This window comes from Pseudopodoces humilis, chromosome 7, assembly GCF_049639895.1.
Source record: "Pseudopodoces humilis isolate 2021_Gansu_Grassland_sample_001 chromosome 7, ASM4963989v1, whole genome shotgun sequence".
In the NCBI taxonomy this organism is placed as follows: domain Eukaryota; kingdom Metazoa; phylum Chordata; class Aves; order Passeriformes; family Paridae; genus Pseudopodoces; species Pseudopodoces humilis.
Window position 1 is genome coordinate 30,965,741 of NC_142206.1, and position 18,429 is coordinate 30,984,169.

The window sequence follows — 18,429 nt, forward strand, 5'->3', positions numbered from 1 at the left end:
GTTGCAGTACTGAGAGGGCTCCATTTGTAACGTTCTTTCATTACAACAGATTAGTAAAGTTTGGTGTGCCTCAAAGTTTCTAAAAAAGGAATGTTGGTCTGCCATTCTGGTACTGAAAATATCTTTCTGCATTTTATATAGGTTTTGAATGATAAATGAGATTTTGTTCCTTAGAAAACATGGTTAAAGCTGTAAATTTGTAAACTTTCAACTTTGCCTGTGTAAAAAGAGGTTGCCTTTAATCAAGTTAATTTTCAGTGTCTTATCCTTAATTTAGTTGAGTTAGCATGATTAGAACTAAACCTCTCTTGGCCTGATAAATAATGCAAGATTCTATTTTGTAAGGTGCAGAGTGAGAAATATGAGAGATCTCTCTAACATTTGATTTTTGTATGTTTTGTATATATTGTTTTGTATGTTCCCTGTGAGTTTTTATTTTTTTTTTCTTTTTTGCTAAAGATCACAAAAGTATAAAGCACTTTTGTCTACAGAAAGCAAAATAGAGAACTCTTGATGATCCTGCCATTGGTACCAAAAAAAACCCAATTACGCTGGAGTGTTACCTTCACCTATTCTGATTGCAGGCTATGTGATTATGTGTGCAATGACAATCCAAATAGATAAAATTAAGTTCAAAGGCACATAAGTAAAGGTTCTTATGTAAATATGCCGAAAAGTGTCTATGAAAAAAGCTAAGTACTGTTATTCCATCCATGTAAGCCGCTGAGCTGTGTATACATTGCAGTGTTAATGCAATATTTGTCTCAACAACAGTATCATTAAAGTCACAAAACTTAGCTTTGAAGATTACTTAGTATTCACATGTGTCATAAATCTGCTTTATTTTGCATTTTGTTTACTTGCATTTCAATAAATGTAATAAATAACCTACTAGGTTTGTGCCAACTCAGATAAAAAAGAGCTTTTGTAAAAAACAGTACAAATCAAAGAGTACCGAGCAAGTCTCATGTCCAAGAATGGTGTGTCTTCAGCCTGAAAGCTTTTCTTTCTCTCTTCCCTCAACTTTTGCAGCTGGTTTAATAAGATTGCCTCCCATTCCATCTTTTCTTCTTCTTACTTGGCAGAGCCATGATTCTTGTTTGTTGTACTGAAATGGTAACTTGAGAATCATTTTCTTCTGCTTCATCCTCTGAAAAGATGTAAAGACCTCATCTGAAGAGCACTTCCATAGAGCTTTAGTAATAGGCATTGGAAATGTATTTTTAAAACCCAAACAGCCAGAAACAACTCCAATGGGGTAAAAGTGTAAAATGAATAAGTAATTTGAATTAATAATGTTCCCAAACATAATACCTAGCAGAAAGTGGATTTAGAGAAAAAAATTACCCACTAATATCTTTAGTAGCCAACAAACACATCATGAAAGCAGTCTTTGTAAATCTTCATGTTTGTCATAAAGAATGCTTATAAATAATAAAAAAAACCAACAAAATTACCTTATATATGCAGACAAAGAGGCAGAACTATGCATGTCTTTTTCAACATTTGTCCTGTTTCTCAGCAATGTAGAATTGGTAAAAAAGTAATTTAACATAACTTAGAATAGAGGAAGGGAGTAATTTCAGTGCTAGTTGCATTGAATGACAGTTTTAATATTTTTTCAGAGCAGTGGAAATCTGGTAACTGTACTATCAATGTACATCATTCATCTAAATGTGATGTTTGAAAGAAGTGGAATTTAAACAGACAAAGCCTTCTGATTGCTCTGCAGAGAGGAACACTGGGGTCTGTCACTGCTGATCACACTGGGGGCACACGTAGGTTATATAAGGAATGAGCTGTTGACATAAGAAGTGTCTGCTTGCATCTTGGCTTAGGTCCTTTGTTGCAGAGAGAGTTAAAAATGGTGATCAGAATACTACAGATCAATCTCTGACTTTGTGTCTCTGAGGAGACTAACACTCTTAATATTCCCAGCAGAATGTGGACTTGCCACGTGTGATATGCGTACAGGGATGAAGTCTCTTCCTCTCTCACTCTTCCCCTCCATTTTGTATTCCAAAGGAAAACACGTGCCTCTCTTTTATGGGTTGCATTACTTTGATTTATTAACCTGATGGAAGAGCAAAGGAAAACTGTCCATCTTCTCTTCATTCGGTTGCCCATAGCAGGGAGAAGCAGAGATGACCTGCAAGTCCTGCTTTCCTGTCAGGACTTGTGCCACAGGCATGAGATGTGGTTGAGAGGGCAGTAAGGTGTAGCTTTATGATCATGTTCCTCTAAGGAAGTACTGGGACAGCCAAATTCATTGACAGTGGCTTGCTTCAAGGATCAAAAGTGGCTTCAGGTCTCAGTTTTGCATTTTGTGATGTTTTTATCTTTTCTAAGATAAATGTAAATTTATAATGTAAATCTTCTTGCATTTCCTACAGAGACACTATCATCTCAGCAAAGGAAAGCTAGTTATGAAATATTTTACAACTACTTCATACATCAGGCAGCTTGGGATCAGTGGGATCGCAAAAATAGGATATATAAAAATGCTTCCCAATTAAATCTGCTCATTTCCAAAAAATGTAAATAGTCCATTATTTCATTCCCCAGATCTCTTAGTGTATGAAAATATAAAATTTAATTTCCATTTTCTTTGGAGAATATCATTATCAAGTCACATTAAAAACTTGCAGCCTTGAGAGAGTAGTGGCTTCTACTGATGCATGTATGTGAGCTTCCTGTACCCAGGCAGGTATATCTGTGGTCAGTGTGTTTGAAAACATTGCAAAACATAAAGCTAAATGACTGACATCATATTGTTATGCCCCTGTAGTAGAAATCACTAGCCAAGCATTTGATCTGGGAGAGCTACTTCTGTTTAAAAAAAACCAAGCAACCAAACAAAAAAACAAACCCAAAAACCCACAAACCAAAAAAAAAAAAAAAAAGTAAACCCTCAGACATGTTGTAAATTAGATGTGAAATAATGGATACATTGTTTAGTCTAACCACTCTGTACAGTCAGATTAAGACTACTATAAGTAGGCTATTAATCAAGAATTTAAAACCATTAATGTATATAGAACTGAAACATTAATAGTTCAATACTTTTTTTTGATTGATGTGCACACTAGATGCTTTCTGAAAAATTTATACAACCATTGTAGTTGTCAGTTGCATTCCTATTAGCATATTTTGCCAATAAAGCTTGACATGGTAAATTAACTTTTCTGTCCTTGAAATACCAGTAGTTTTTGATTGGTTTCTGTTGAAACAGCGAGGCATGAACAAAGAAATGAATAATCTCCACTAAAAATAATTTTAGAGGAATCAGGGAAGTCATGTAAACTCTGCTTGAGGATGCAGGTTGGGGTGCCTTGCTCTCCTCAGTGTGCAGGTTCCACTGTGCTCTGTTGAGTAGTTCAGACAAGTGATAGGTGAACGAGTCAAGGTTTAACAATACCTTTGAGTTCTGATGCAGTGATTGTTTTTGCAGTGTTATAGAGCTAATTTCTGAAGTTAATTTTTAATTGAATAGGCACCAGAGGCAACTGTAGACTCTCACTAGAACACGGTGAACTCTTCATTTTTTCTTTCTTTACTTTCAGTCTTGATCACATGCTGTTCAAATTTCAAGTTTGTTACTTGACTGCTGAAGTCTTCCTTTACTGTGCTCTTAGAAAAGAGGTTTCTTTGGAATGCAATTCTCATAAATTAAAGCTTTTAAAGCGGCATTACAGTTTGTGTCACTCTTATGGTATTAGCACAGATCCAAAGATCAAATGGATCATGGATATGGAACATTACAGCTTTCTCTGTACATAGGAGTGGGTTGTCAGGACAGGGCAAAGGATTGTCATATGGTTTCCTGTGCAGAATATTTTTCTAGGAAAGCAGTGGAGTGCTGCAGTCTGTTAGTAATAAATACCCTGTTAAATGCAAAAAAAAAAAAAAAAAAGAAAAAAAGATCACTTACTTCAACAGAATCTGAAAGAAATCTATATGCTAATTTGCTAAAATGAAAGCATCTTATTGAAGACCTTTTAGAACACAGGTGGCTATTTTTCCTGTGGTATTTATATAATTTTCAAGATACAAGAGATTATTACAATTATATGCAATCTAAAATTACAATCACGGTGAAGCCTTCTGTTTGCTTGTATTAAACTTACCTTTGAAGTTTATGCAGTGATTCTCATGTGGTTTTCCCCAGTACACATCTGGAAGCAAATTGTTACTGACAATGGGTTGTTTCCCTCTGGAAAATCAGAAAGAGTCGAGGTAACCTCTGATCGTGGATTGTTCTGTTCTTTGAGTGCCTTCTCATGAAGCATTACTGATGCTTGTATTGGCACTTCCATAACTGAATCGTTGATTACAATATCTCTTAGGTGAAGAGAATTTCTGGAATGGCTTTTTCTTAATAAATTGTTTTTGAATAAAATGTCCTATCCAGGTTGAATTAGCATAAAGAATACAACTCAGATACGTATTCATTTGTTTGCACTTAAGTTTCTTTGATAGTATATTCTTAGTGTAAGCATGCTGATGGTTTGTTTACTTTTGGAACTTCAATGACAGTTTGATAACAAAACTGGGAGTAATTTTGTTATGACATTGTTTACCATATACACTACTGTATGTTGGGGTTTTTAAAACAATTATTTTTTCTTTTTCAATTAATTTATCTTATGTTTTTGATATAAGAAATTTGCTTATTTCCAGTACTATTTTTATGTCTAGTAACTTAATCTAATAAAACAACCCAAGCACATTCCAAATCCAAACAATAAAACTGTGTAATTTTCATTGAGGAGTGATTTTACATTTGTATTTGTGAATGTATTAAGTTGTTTTTGCAGTCATTTTTGATACAAGGAATATAATGATGAAATAATAGTAATCTAAAGATTCAGGTAATCTTCCTCACAATTGAATCGAGAAGATACATTTTGAAGACACGTTTTATCAATGCATATAAATATCTTAAGGGTAGATGTCAAGAGGATGGGGCCAGACTCTTTTTAGTAGTGCCCAGTCACAGGATAAGGGGCACAAATTGAAACACAAGACATTCCCTCTGAATATGTGGAAAAACTCCTTCACTTCAAGGATGACAGAGCACTGGAACATTCTTCCATGAGAGAGTGTGAAGTCTCCTCTGGAGATATTCAAAACCTCTCTGGATGGGATCCTTTGTAACCTGCTCTGGGTGAACCTGCCTTACCAGGGAGTTGGACTAGATGATCTCCAGAGGTCTCTTCCAACTCCTACCACTATTTGTAACAACTGAAATGTTGTCCATATCAAATACGATGTGTGGTTAAGCAAAACTAAATCTTTGATCACTTCTGAAAGGTTTCATCTGAAATTTATCGAAACCACTTCAGTGAGAAGTTTAGTATCTCATGTGCAACTGTGGATGCTAACTCTGAAACAGAGAGCCTGTAGAAATTACAGGCCATATAGCTCTCTCAGTCCAGCCTGAGAAAGTAGCCTGGGAATTCATGGGAGGATTCAAAACAATCCTCAAAGACAGAAAACAGCCTTACAGGTGTTGTTTCTCTGTCTCTTGTTTTCTTTGCAAGAGGTCGGGGTGTGTGTGCCCCACTGACCAATGATGGTGATGTAGTAGTTTACTAACCAATAAGAGTTTCCTTTCTGTACTTTCCACGTATCAGTCTATAAAACAGAGCTGAAGTAATAAACTATGAGACATTCTCCTAACTGACTCCATGAGAGTCTATGTCGCTCTCCTCACCGTTCCTAATAGAGCGACATGCAACAGCTTAAATTGACCAAGAAAAAAAGCAGAACTAGTTTGTACTGCCTCTATCTGATGTAATACTGTTACTGTGGTCTAAGAATTACTGTCAGTGGTGTCCTTGTTTTATCCATGACGTTCTTTTAACATTCTTTTAATAAAACATTCTTGCTTTGTTTCTGCTGATGCTTTCACACACATTTGCTTCTGTTTGCATTTCATTCAGACTGATCTTGGTATTTCTGTTGCAGGTCTCCACAGACAAATCCCTAAATGGCTCAGAAAAGGATCCACTACTCTTTCTTGTATTAAGGTCACAAGTTGAAGTATGCCAAAACCCCTGTAATTAAATATACAGGAGCTTTTTCTTTGTCTCTGCTGTTTTGGAAAACCTTTTGGATTTGTCATAGTGATTTTTGAGGGACTATTAAAATATGCAGTCCTTATCTTGCTCTTCATATTTCCCCTGAAGTTACAAAGTATGTTTGTTTTTAAGGTAACAAGACTAATGATATAATTATTACTGAAAGTATTGCATCCAGGCAACGGAAGTACAACTTGAACTATTTCATGTGTTAATGACACATTTTAGTCCCTTAATGGAAGAGCTGAAATCACTATAGATATCTGGCATATGTTCCTGTTGCTACTTCATTTCCTGAAGTCAAGAGAAATTGCTGGATTTTTACTTTCTGCTTGTTTCCATGTGGCATAGAGAGAGACGAAACATTTTCACCTGCTGACAGTGGATGACTCAGTACAAGAGAGGAGCAATTACATAAATGTGTCATCCCAACCAGTGTGACATGGTAGTTTTTTTAGGAAAGCAAAAGGGAAAAAGTGTGTGAGAAATGTAGAAATACAAAAGATGAAATATAAGTAACACATGCAGTAAATGTAGCAGTTTGTATTGGTTTGTAGCAGTAAATGGATTGAATGTTTAATAAGCAGAGGTCAATGATGCAGCAGCCAACTTCTTGGTTATTTGTGGATTTACTGCCTGTGTCACAAGAAATGTTGTTTTAAAGATGGCTGCAGAGAACAGATGCAAGATGCAAGTGGAAAGCTTTGCTAATGAGCGTGAATGTGTGTAGGAAAACACAGCAAGCTGTGTTTTGATGCACCCCCTTGCTGATTTGCCCCAATCCAACAAGTCACTGCCTGTGTGCTGTGTATCCTCTTTGGTGGAAAAGGTAGGATGTGCACATATGAAGCCTCTCTCTCATTTCTGCTGGAGACTGCTGTTCTTTATAGGGTTAGCTGCGTGTCTTAGGTTCATTTAATTTTTACATGCATATGGCTAGTACATATTACCAGTTCATACATATATATAGGAAGACAGTGAAATATTTTTTTAGCTTTGGAAAATAAAATTAGAAACTAATTTTATGTTATATTGTTCCAGCTTTTGATAATTTTTTCATATTGAAATCAGTTTGATTTTAATATGCTAAGAGGCCCAGTAGTTCCATTTGCCAGCAAAGAGATTCTGTTCAGCTGCATCTATCAGCAAAACATAAGTTTAAAATGATATACTGCATGCAGGTCATTGATGAGGGAGTTTGAGGAGCCATCAGTGCATGATAGGTCGTGCATCACTGCACTAGTGCAAACTAACATTCAGCAAAGTACTGGTAATGTTATGGCAACTTTCAGGGTACATTATCTTCTGCTGTGTCCAGCAATTTATGAAGTTCAAATATGGACGTCTACTTGTATTTCTAACACTAGGGAAGAAAAGGAGGTTTAAAGCAAAACTAACCATATTCTCTTCCTTTGCCAATATAGCAGTCATCTGGATTATTGGAAGATTAAAGAAAAGTTAAAAACTCTTTCCACATGTCAGAGTTGTATTTTGGGTGATTGTTAGGCAGTTTTACAGCTTACCTTACTATCAGAACTATTTTGCTGCTAGACAGTGTCCAGACCTGGAATTTCAAAAAGAATTCATATTCCTAAGGTCAAGAAAAATTTCAATGTTTCTCCAGTTTTTGTATCTTAATCTGGTTCCATTTACTACAGTGAATCCTGGGTACTTGCCTGTTGTTCTGAATTCTAAGCCATCAGTCCTAATGAGCTGTATTCCTGGCTTTTTTTTAATTGAATGGAGGTGTTAAGTACTAATGCTAATTTTTTTCAGTGTTTCCTGTGAAGGCATTTGACGATTGAAAAGTTGAGGCCCATTTCACTAAGCCCAGTGCTATTTTGGGTTTAACAGTGCTGTTTTACAGAGCATGGACTTGTGAACTGTGTCTTGCTGGGAAGATTTTGAGCAAAGAAAAGGGAATTCAGTTATGAAAAGAGTAAAAGAAAGCAGATTGGGAGTGGACAATAAAGAAGTCCAATATTGGAGTTCTGTGGAAGACTGTAAAAAAATAAGGGAGAAGTAGTCTAGGGAGAGTCTCTGTCAACAATTGACTCTGTAAGTGAAATGCTTGATAAAAAAAATCTAAAATTATACTTCAAGCTTCTATATATTTTAAGAAAACAAAAAACAAATCAAGCCAAACCCCACATCTTGCATTCTGTCAGGCCAGAAATGCCTTCATCTTAACAGTAAACCACCTTGCCTGCCCAGAGTTGTCCCATGGGAACACTTCTTTTTGACAGACAGGATAAATCTGATTTGGTTCCATACTTTCATATTTCTTCAGAGAAATGCCACACTTTGGTAAATAGAATATTTTTCCATGTGATTTTTAGAATAGTAAATTATTTAGGATCATACTTTTTTTTTTTTTTTTTAATAAATCCTGATTATTCAGATGTGTGTTAAAGTCCCCAGATCTAATTTCTTACTCTTGGTGGGTATGACTTGAGTACATTTACAGGGCTGGGAGGAGTGGAGAGAAACATTCATTACAGTCAGCTGTCAGGGAGGGAAAAAAGCTTGTTTCTAAATAGAATGTAAATTAATCCCACTGAACAGGATGTATTAGGCATATATAACTCCTGTCTGAAGACATCTGTGTTTGAGAAATGAAGAGCAAATATGCCCAGCTGGTGACCTTGTGAATGGTTGCATGGCAAAACTGTATAAAAAATAAAATTTTGTTTCTAGTAAACTGGCACTTGGAAAAAGCGAAGCACTGGCGAACTAATGCAGGAATGATGTCAGATCTTTCTTGTTTGTATAGAGCAAAAAAAAGTCACAGGACAGTGAGGTTGGTCCAGAAATAATTTCTGCTCTATGAAATAGCTGTTAGTGTGGTATCTTTCAGCTACAAACTCCCTAATTTCAGCTGTAATGGGGGATGAAAATTGGTGCTAACAGGTAGTAATTTTTTTAATCAAGAGTGCAAGATAGACTCAATTTCCAAACAAAAGATAAAGTCTGTCTTCCAACTACTACTAATTATCACAGGCTTTTAAAATTTTGCTCTCTGTTAAGGGTCATTAATTTTAAATTTTGTATACATCTCATTTTTTCCTCAATAAGCAAGCCAGGGGAAAACAGCTACCCAGTAATTTAGTAAAATTAAAATTGTCCTCTTGGTTGTATAGGCTGCATAGATCTCACATACCCACTATACTACAATGTGGTGTAGCAACTAATTTCTTTCATAAGTTTTGTCTGAAAATCTTGGGTGAACAATTAGAAAAGTACTGGATGCAGAAAAAATAATTTTGCATAAGCATGATATTGTTGGACCGTATCTGCATTACATTCTGGTTTAGTAGCATTTTGTGTAAGGGTGGACATAAGGGTGAAGGCAGAGAATAAGGTTCTGAACAGCACAGGAGGTCATCAGGTGGAGTGTGGAAGGTGGGAAGTTGCTCCTGTCAGCTGTTGATGGTGGAGCAGCTTACAGCCAAATGCTGGAACTGCACTAAAACACAACTTTTTTCACAGCCTCACAAGTGCAAACCTGTCAGTCTCATCCTGGATCTGCCCTTGGCATGTCATGCAGAGATGATGAGGTCCTGCAGGTTCCTCCTAAAAGAACCTTGTTAGGGACTAGGGCTGGCTTTCTGAATGAATCATCTGTGATGTGAGAAGTCCCATCTTTGTTACCTTACATTCTTAATGATGGCACCAACAAACCTGCCATGAATTGCAGGTGCTTGTGGGAAGCCAGACAAAAAAGGTGCATTTGAAGAGCCATAGGGAGGTCACCAACAAAAGTGACTGTAGGCTCTCTGCAAACAAAGAGGTACAAAGAGGCATACAGCAGTGTTATTTAAAAACAAGTCTTAAAACCTGCTTGTTTCCTGTGTTAAGGCTTCTATTTGATGTTAGATTCAGCACAGTGGTCATGGTTGCTCAAGTAAATCACCTTGTTGCTTGACACAGTCCTCTCATGACAATACGTGTTCAAAACAGTCCTTTTTGATTGCTTTATAAAACAAAGGGATAATGGCTATTCCTCTTGTGCCAAGGATGGTGAAGAATAGACAGATTGTCTGTTGAGAAAGATTACTGCCTTCACTTGCATTCTGGGCCTTGTGGTGTTTCACTGGCTACATTAGATTTCCTCTCTGAGGGCGACTGGCGTGAAGCCTTGTGTAAGCCAGGGGGTTCACTAGATATGATCCTTTGTTAGCAAAGGAGATTCAGGCCCAGACTTCTGCTAATGATTTCACATACGTTGATGATGTGTGCATTCAATATATTTTCCTCTTCTCTATCTGTTCCTTGTATTTCCTTTGTCTGTAGAATTGATCGAAACATCGGTCTCTCTGTCATGGGGAACTCTTGTGGATATCATGTAAAATTAAAAAATTTGGTTACATTTTTGTACTAAGGCTGGTCCCTTAGGCACTGTGATTCAAAAAGTTACTAATTTTGAAAGTACTTTGTATTCCTGTTACGGTTAGGACAGTACATCTGGACATGTTTTTCAATTTCCTAGCTTAGGTTTGAAAGGTAAGGCCACACTTTGCTGCCATATTTTCCTGACATGGGAACAATCCATGGTTCTGAAGTTGCAGATGCAATATTCTCTAAACATTTTTCCTTCCAAGAATCTTGAAGAATTTCAGCTTCTTTGAGGAGATTGGTTTTAAAATAGAGACCAGGAAGTCAGGCAAGTCAAGTGTACTTTAGCAAAATCAGTGGGTTTGCTTGTTTTCTTGATTGGCTGAAATGATCTTGATGGCCGTTGAAGGACCATAGTTAATCAAAAGGGAGAAAATTATTGTTCCTGTCTAGAAATTCTTTCCATTTAGTGGGGTAGCAAATACAAAAGGTGAGGCAGGAAAAAGTGGTATGGGGTATGAAGAACTGGAAGATGACCAGTGCAATGCTTTTTTACCTTCCTTCAAATAAGCATATCTGAAAGAAATAAAAGTGGGCCTACAAGACCATTAGCAAGATGTAGTTACTTTAGAATCTCCCTACAGACAATAAACATATCAGATACAAAGAATAACAGTGAAAAAAAAAGTCACACTGGAAATATATTAATGGCAATTTAACATAGTGATTTTGACATTAAAAACATCATATCACAGAAGTTATGCTTGCTGTAAGTATAATTTAAAATTTGCTCATATATGTTTTCTGCCTTTGCTGCAGCTTCAGAGCAAGTCAGAGTAGCAGCTGCCAGTTATGTAGTTATGTAGGCAGGTTGTGGCCTTGGACTTATTCTAAGTGGTGCTGCAACAAAAGCCAGTGACATACCTGTCATACCTGCAAGGAAATCTCTGTTCACTTTCTGAGACTAAGCTGCTATGAACTAGCTCCTTCCATAAAGCCTTTCCTACCTTTTAACTATACATTGCTGGGAACAGAAACCACGTAGACAAGTATCACACTTAAAATGAAAGGGCTTCCAATATAATTTAAATCTATGCTGAAACACTCTGCAGGAAAACTTCCCTGTGCTGGAAAAATTCCTGTTTTGTGTAGTTCATTTAACCTGATAAATCTCTTACATAATTATACTTCTGAATCAGTAGTTACGATGAAAGTAGGAATTTGTGAATGAGAATTCTGAGAACAGGAGAAACATTTTAAAATTAGGGACTTCACCTGTTTTATGAAAGGAAAAGGTTTGGCATACAGCAAACCTTGTTCCAAGGTAGTTAATTTGCAGCAGACACTTCATTTTGGATATAAAACACTTGGTAGCACATATGCACATGCACAAACTGAAATTGAAAGAAATGTACTAAAATGACAAATATTTCCCCACTATTTTTAACTGGACTGCAATTGTTATTTTCTCACTAAATTTTGAAGTTGGTAGCAAAAATGTTAGAAAAGGTTGGATTTGGTTTCAAGAAGTTTACTTTCTGTTTTTATGTAAAGGTTATTCCATCAGTCTCATAGCTACACTTCTTCAAACTAATATAGAAAGAATTATTAAGAATTATAAAGAATTGCAAAAATTTATCCATGCTTGAGTAGGGTTTTCCTGACATGATCTTCATAAGTCCCTTCTAGTCTCAGCCATTCTGTGATTCTATGATCCTGTGATAAATTTACATATTTTTTTCAAGCTGTGTAAGCCAAAATGTATCCTGACATATCCATATTCTTTCTGGAAATGATTAGGTAAACTTACTTATTAATAAGAAGAGTATTTTATGGCTACCTATCATGGGTGCCAAAAATGTTTCCAATTAATCACTTTTTTGGAGTGTGGTTTGTCAGAGTAAGTTCTCTCAAAAATACCTTCCTCAAAATACTTTGAAAAACAATAATAAATAGCATTGGAGAGTTGAGAATTTGATCACTGGTGTTTCAACATGAGAATTTTTCCCATTCACCGTGTTCACAGAAACTGACTTTTTCAGTTAGTTTTTAATGAACAATTTTAATGGCTAAAGCCTAGTTTCTAACTTGTTTTGTGGCTTCCTGTTTTTGTTTTTTGTTTTTTTCATAAATAAGGCTGCCAGCTCCTTCCCTGTGACAATGCAGGCAGTGTGGGTGGGTACGCAAGGGCTCTCTGCTAGGAAAGCTGGCTGGATTATTGGAACCCTGCTCTGGAGGGAAGTGAGCAAGCAGAGGACAGCATGTTGTGAGGAGGAGGATGTTTCTGGAGTGTGGACTTTGTTTTGATTCAGTTGTGTGCTGATTAAATTTAACAAAAATGTGAGATGGATGTCATACCCAGTGAATGGATTGAGTTCCATGAATTAATTGACAAAAAGCAGTATTTATTTTTGTTTTTTTGGATGACTGCATGGCAAATGGATTTCTTAAGATAACTGTCTCTGGTTTCCATGGTGATCTTACTTCTGCTTGTTAAAGGTATTTTTAAGACTCTTTCACATTATTTGAAGTATTGCTAAAAGCTAGTACTTCAGGACTATCTCAGCTGTTGATGCCTGCATCAACATATTGCGTCTGGCAGTGAAATTCAAGCAGTACAAATTGGAAGGGGAGCAAAAGTAATTTTTGCTGCTCTGAATCAGACTAATGTACTCTGATAACCATTTCGTGGTCAGAGAAGGTTAATGTTTGCAGATTCAGTGAACTTGAACCACAGTAAAGGCTAGAAGGACTTCTGGGCAGCATGCTGTCGTGAACCATTGTATTTACTTTCTCAGTGTACTTCTGTGCAACTTAATGTACTGTGTGGCTGCTTATCTATGATGTTTCTCAATTAAAAAAAGAAGTAGGGGATGACTGGAAACAATCATCTTTTCAATCTTGTACAATAGAGTTAGTTGGTATATAGTACATGGAGATTTACTGAATATTGATAGTTATGATAATAACAGAATAAAAGAAATTCTGACTTGGCAGGCTTTGAACATGTTTCTAATGTGAAAAGAGCTGGTTCTCTTGCAGTGGTTACCTTTAATATTTCACATTTAGTTTTTACTTGGAGAAATGGTCAAAGGCACAGATGAGCTCCTTATGGGGAGCAGCTGAGGTCACTTAGTTTGTTCAGCTTGGAGGAGAGAAGGTGGAGGGGTGACCTCATTTCAGTCTACACCTTCCTCAAGGGAGGCAGCAGAATGGGAGGCGCTGATCTCCCCTCTCTGGTGACCAGGAGTGGGACACATGGAAATGGAATCAAGCTGCATCTGAAGCCCGGATGGGACATTAGGGAGAGGCTCTCCACCTTACAAGAGGGTGATTGGTCACTGGAACAGGCTCCCTGGAGAAGTGGTCACAGCATCAACCCTGACAGGGTTCAGGGAGTGTCTGGATGATGCTCTTAGTCATAGGGTTTAGTTGTAGGCAGTCTTGAGGGAGTAAAAGAACCTCACTGGGCCCCTTCCAACTTCAGCTATTCTATTCTAAGCCTGATTTTTGTGTCCTGCTCAGTCAGTCTGTGTACTGAGAAGGTTGTCAAATAATGTCAGGTGTCGTGTTTTATGTAGGTACAGCTCTCTGAGATGACCAAAGATATGCTTTTCCTTTTTAAATTGAAAACTCTTCATCTTTCTGCATTAGTGGTGGAACTTGGCAATATGGGATATGCTTTGTGAAATGTGATCTCTTATAAATGTCATGCATGTTCTGACAGTATTGACTTACAGGAAATTGCAAGATGCTGTATTTTCCAGCTGGTTGTTCACTCCAGTTTTTCTTGGATGCCCCCCAGCTAACCAGTACAAACCCCATGGGAAGTTTGGATCCAAGGTTATGTAGCTCTAGACTAATGATCCAGTAGAAACCCTTCTGGAACTAACCTATGGTAGAAAATGACAGCTTTGCCCACTGTGAGGATGTGCAAAAGCCCAGTACAGTTGTAATCTAAAGAGAATAAAATTTTCCTAGGTTCATCAGTAAATGACTAATACATGGAGAGTGGAAAAGAGCCTCTAGACATTGTGAAAAGACTCAGAGCACAATTGCTATTCAGAGCACAACAGCTTGTTGAATTGCCCTGTTGCCTGGAACAGTGTTATTCTCTTCCATGGAAAGAAGTTGCTGGGGAAAATTGAGGAACAATGAAATGGGAAATGTTTGCAGTTTTGTTCCACAGCTTCTTATATTTAATGCCATGCAAAGATTCCGGTGTAATTTTTCCTCTGCTTTGGGATGCATGAAGGGAAATACTTGATTCGAAGGCATCAGCACAAAAATCTACCAGTCTATACTAAAGCTGATCTGGTTCATTAGAGCAGTTTATTAATAGATAAATCATAGTTGCAAATGAAAAAATAACGTTTCCCTGAGGGATATTCCCTGACTAATTTTCCAGTGTCCCAAGTGGACACTTCTGTCTGCTTATCCTTTTTTGCCTTTCAGACTCTGATTTTATTTTATCTGTTTAAAGAGTTCCTCCTCGTCTTTGAACCAATACTTTTTTTCACACTTCATTCTTCTGAAGTCAGAACCAGAGCTAATTTAATTTCCTTGTAACTCTCTGATGTATAAATGACATAATTTGTAGAAGTAATTCAACAGCTGAGAATATGGAGTCTTGAATGAAGCTCCTCTGCAGGACCCTGAAGAGCAGCTCAGTAGTTCTCTAGAGGCTTCTGAAGTATTAATGAAAACACTTCTGATTTCTTTTAGTTTTCCATTCTTCATTTATATTAATCCTAATGAAGATGAAACTTGCTTGGGAATTAATGTTATAAAATCAATGCAATTGTAACTAGATGAAAGATCTAAATTAATTTAAAACAAACAAAACCACACAACAAAAGTCTGTTTTCTCCCCTCTCCAGGGCATTGTAAAAATATGTTATTACTGTTAGAAGTACTTTCTAATTGCTGCAGAGTTTGAGATATTTTTGAAAGCAAGTTGTTTGATTGACAGAGTATCTCCTAGCAACTTAGAAAGCTTTAAATACAACTGATTGAATAGTGCCCGAGGAATACATTGTCGAGCCCAAAGCACGTGCCAAAACCAGGTGATGATTCCCTTCTTTAAAATACATCAGATAGTAGAGATGTAACTCAACTCAATATTTTGTCAGTATCAAAAAGGAATTTGCATAAGACACATGACACAATATATAGAACACTAAATCCCAAATGACATTCTGGTACTGCAGACTGAAATAGGAGGTCTGTGAGGTAGATTTTAAGTTTAATATTGTATGCTTCTGTTGAAACAGTGCTGTGTTATCAAGAAGCAGAACTAGACTTTTTGCTAGTTCTTGGTACTTGCCACTTGGTATACACATTGGCCATGTGAACAAGCATATGATCTTGCTGGTATTTTACATGGACAGCCATAGGAAAACTACTTAAAAACATGAAAGCTTGGGGTTTTTTATTGATTGGAGGACAAATCAAGGCAAAGAATGTTAATGTCAACAGAGAAATGTTGCGGGACTGCAGCTGCTTTTTCATATTTCAGTCAGCAGCTTAAGATGCTGTTTTCTCTCATTATGTCTATTTGTAGGTAACCTACAAAAATGCTAACAAATCTGCAACATAAATAATTGCACTTCAACTCAAAAGAACTTCTGGTAAGTGTCAACAATATAGAGTATCCACAAAGTGGCTGTTGATATGTTCTGCAATAAGAGCAGTTTAACTTTGCTCAGAGGTGGGAAACTAAACTACATTGCATGCTGTCCAGCTGCAGAGAATAAATGCAGTTGTCTTGTCGAGCAGTATTTGTATGCTGGTAGCTGTGCTTTGACTGGTCTGGTGGTACGGCATAGTACAGCTTTGGGAGAAATCAAATAAAGGAGAAAAAGAATGTCTGTGAAGTCAGGGTTGGAAAGCTGGGACTAGGTTACACGATGTTGTTAGGTGATGTTACCTGAGTGTGCCCCACTCAGCTGTGCTCGCAGAGATCCTTGCCTCCACAGATTAGAGGGCTGAAGCATTTGATCTAGGCAGGCTAAAGAAGTTGGGATTGTTAAGCCTGGAGAAGAAAAGACTCCAGGGAGACCTTACTGCAGCCTTCCAGTACTTCAAGGGGGCTACAAGAGAGCTGGTTAGAAAAGGATTTTTTACAAGGGCATGTAGTGATAGCACAAGGGGAAATGGCTTTAAGCTGAAAGAGGGCAGGTTTAAATGAGATATTAGCAATAAATTATTTATTGTGAGGGTGGTGAGGCACTGGAACAGGTTCCCCAAAGACATTGTGGATGCCCCATCCCTGATGTGTTCAAGGCCAGGTTAAATGGGACTTTGAGCAACCTGGTCTAGTGGAAATTGTCTCTGCCCATGGCAGGGGGGGTTGCAACAAGATGATCTTTTAAGGCCCCTTCCAACCTAAACTATCTTTCATTCTATGATCATTCTAGAGACAGATTTTTAAAGGAGAGAGAAAATTCTGTGAGTTTTATGGTATTTTGATATGCATTAGAAGGGGCCCATGGTGTAAGATCAGATCACTTAATTTACTCTTGCACTGTTGCTGTGTAAGATAGAATCATAGGGAAATTTGTGATAGAGAACTTGTGATGTGTCTGTCATACGATATTTCTTTCTGAGACTTGGATGGAATGCAGTGATAAGAGAAAAATACTGCCATAGCTAATCCTGGGCTTTTTTTCCTGTACTTCTGTTTCACTGCTGTCCATCCACCCTATTTGAAATGAATGTGTAGATCTTGAATATCCGAATCAGCAGGTTGCATTCTGTGTGTATTTCTGTGAAGCTACATGCATCAAGTATTTTTTTTTTTCTGTTCTGCTTGTCCCATTTGTTTTGTTACTATGTACTTAGAGAATGTCCTGGGGGAGGGGGAAAGATAAATTTCTTCTGGGTGTGGCTTTACCCAGGCCTGTCTGTGCCATTGAAGTGGTCAGTGAAAAAAAAAGCAAGCTGCTGTGATCCACTTACAAACAGAATAAACTACATACTTACGTTTATATTTTAATTGTATCTGTATTTACTTAGCGTATTTTTATCTCTAAAAAAGAATTCTGTACTATTTATTAAATATTAATATATATAAATATTATATGAACACTTTAACCAATTTCTGTATTTGAATATTCAGGATGGACCATTTAATACAGGAATCAACATAAGTATCTAAAAATATGGTTTGGATAATTTTCTTAGGCATTTGCCTCTGAAATCCCCTAGTTCATTCATTACCAGGAGCTGGGAGGGGATAGCTGGGGTGTAATTGTTTTCAGCCTTCTGATTCATAAAGCCACTAGCCCTTACAGGCTTCCAAATTTGAGCAGCATCATGATCCAAATCAGTGATACCTGGAAAATTCCAAACAATTCTTTTCATTTGTATTTGTACTAGGGAACATTCAAATCTGTTAAGATTATTGTTACCGGGGCCTGGGGTTAGTTGTTTGCCTGTTTTCCTTTTTTTATGCTTCCTGTCTTTACTTGCAGGTAACATCATGGTGCTGTGGTCAACTTGCAGAACATCGCTACTTAAATCTGTAACCAACCGGTTCATTAAGAATTTGGCCTGCTCGGGGATCTGTGCCAGCCTGGTCTGTGTGCCTTTTGATATTGCTCTTAGTTCCAGTCCACACTGCTGCTGGTGGATCTATACGATGCTCTTCTGCAGAATTGCCAAGTTTCTGCACAAAGTCTTCTGCTCAGTGACCATCCTTAGTTTTCCAGCCATTGCTCTTGACAGGTAATGGGGAAAATTTGCTATGATCCTGGATTTTTCTTTCTTCTTTCTCCCTTTGTCTTGATAAATGTGGTATCACTATCTGTAATGCACACCAATGTTGCCACTGGAATAGCATATCATTTACCCTTCTCCATGGGAACTTGTGTGTGATCTGCCTCAGAAAAAGCACAAACTCCTATCATGTATAATGATAAATGTGAAAAGTCTGGTCTGTCACGAAGACTCTGGGAGCTTAAAAGTCCTCAGCAGTACTCCAGTAGAAAGCAAACAATCAGTGTCTGAA

General features: G+C 37.2%; 1 protein-coding gene across 2 annotated transcripts in view; it reads left to right on the forward strand.

Annotated features, from left to right (window-relative positions):
* Window positions 1-18,429, forward strand: part of GPR176 (G protein-coupled receptor 176) — a 32,773-nt gene that overhangs the window by 10,873 nt on the left and 3,471 nt on the right. For both annotated transcript variants that reach the window (XR_015772922.1, XM_005520346.3), the window contains exon 2: window positions 17,894-18,146. Coding sequence is in view for 1 of the 2 variants with exons in the window: in XM_005520346.3 (XP_005520403.1) it covers window positions 17,894-18,146 (253 nt within the window). In the remaining variant the exon portion in view is untranslated. The remainder of the gene's footprint in view (window positions 1-17,893; window positions 18,147-18,429) is intronic.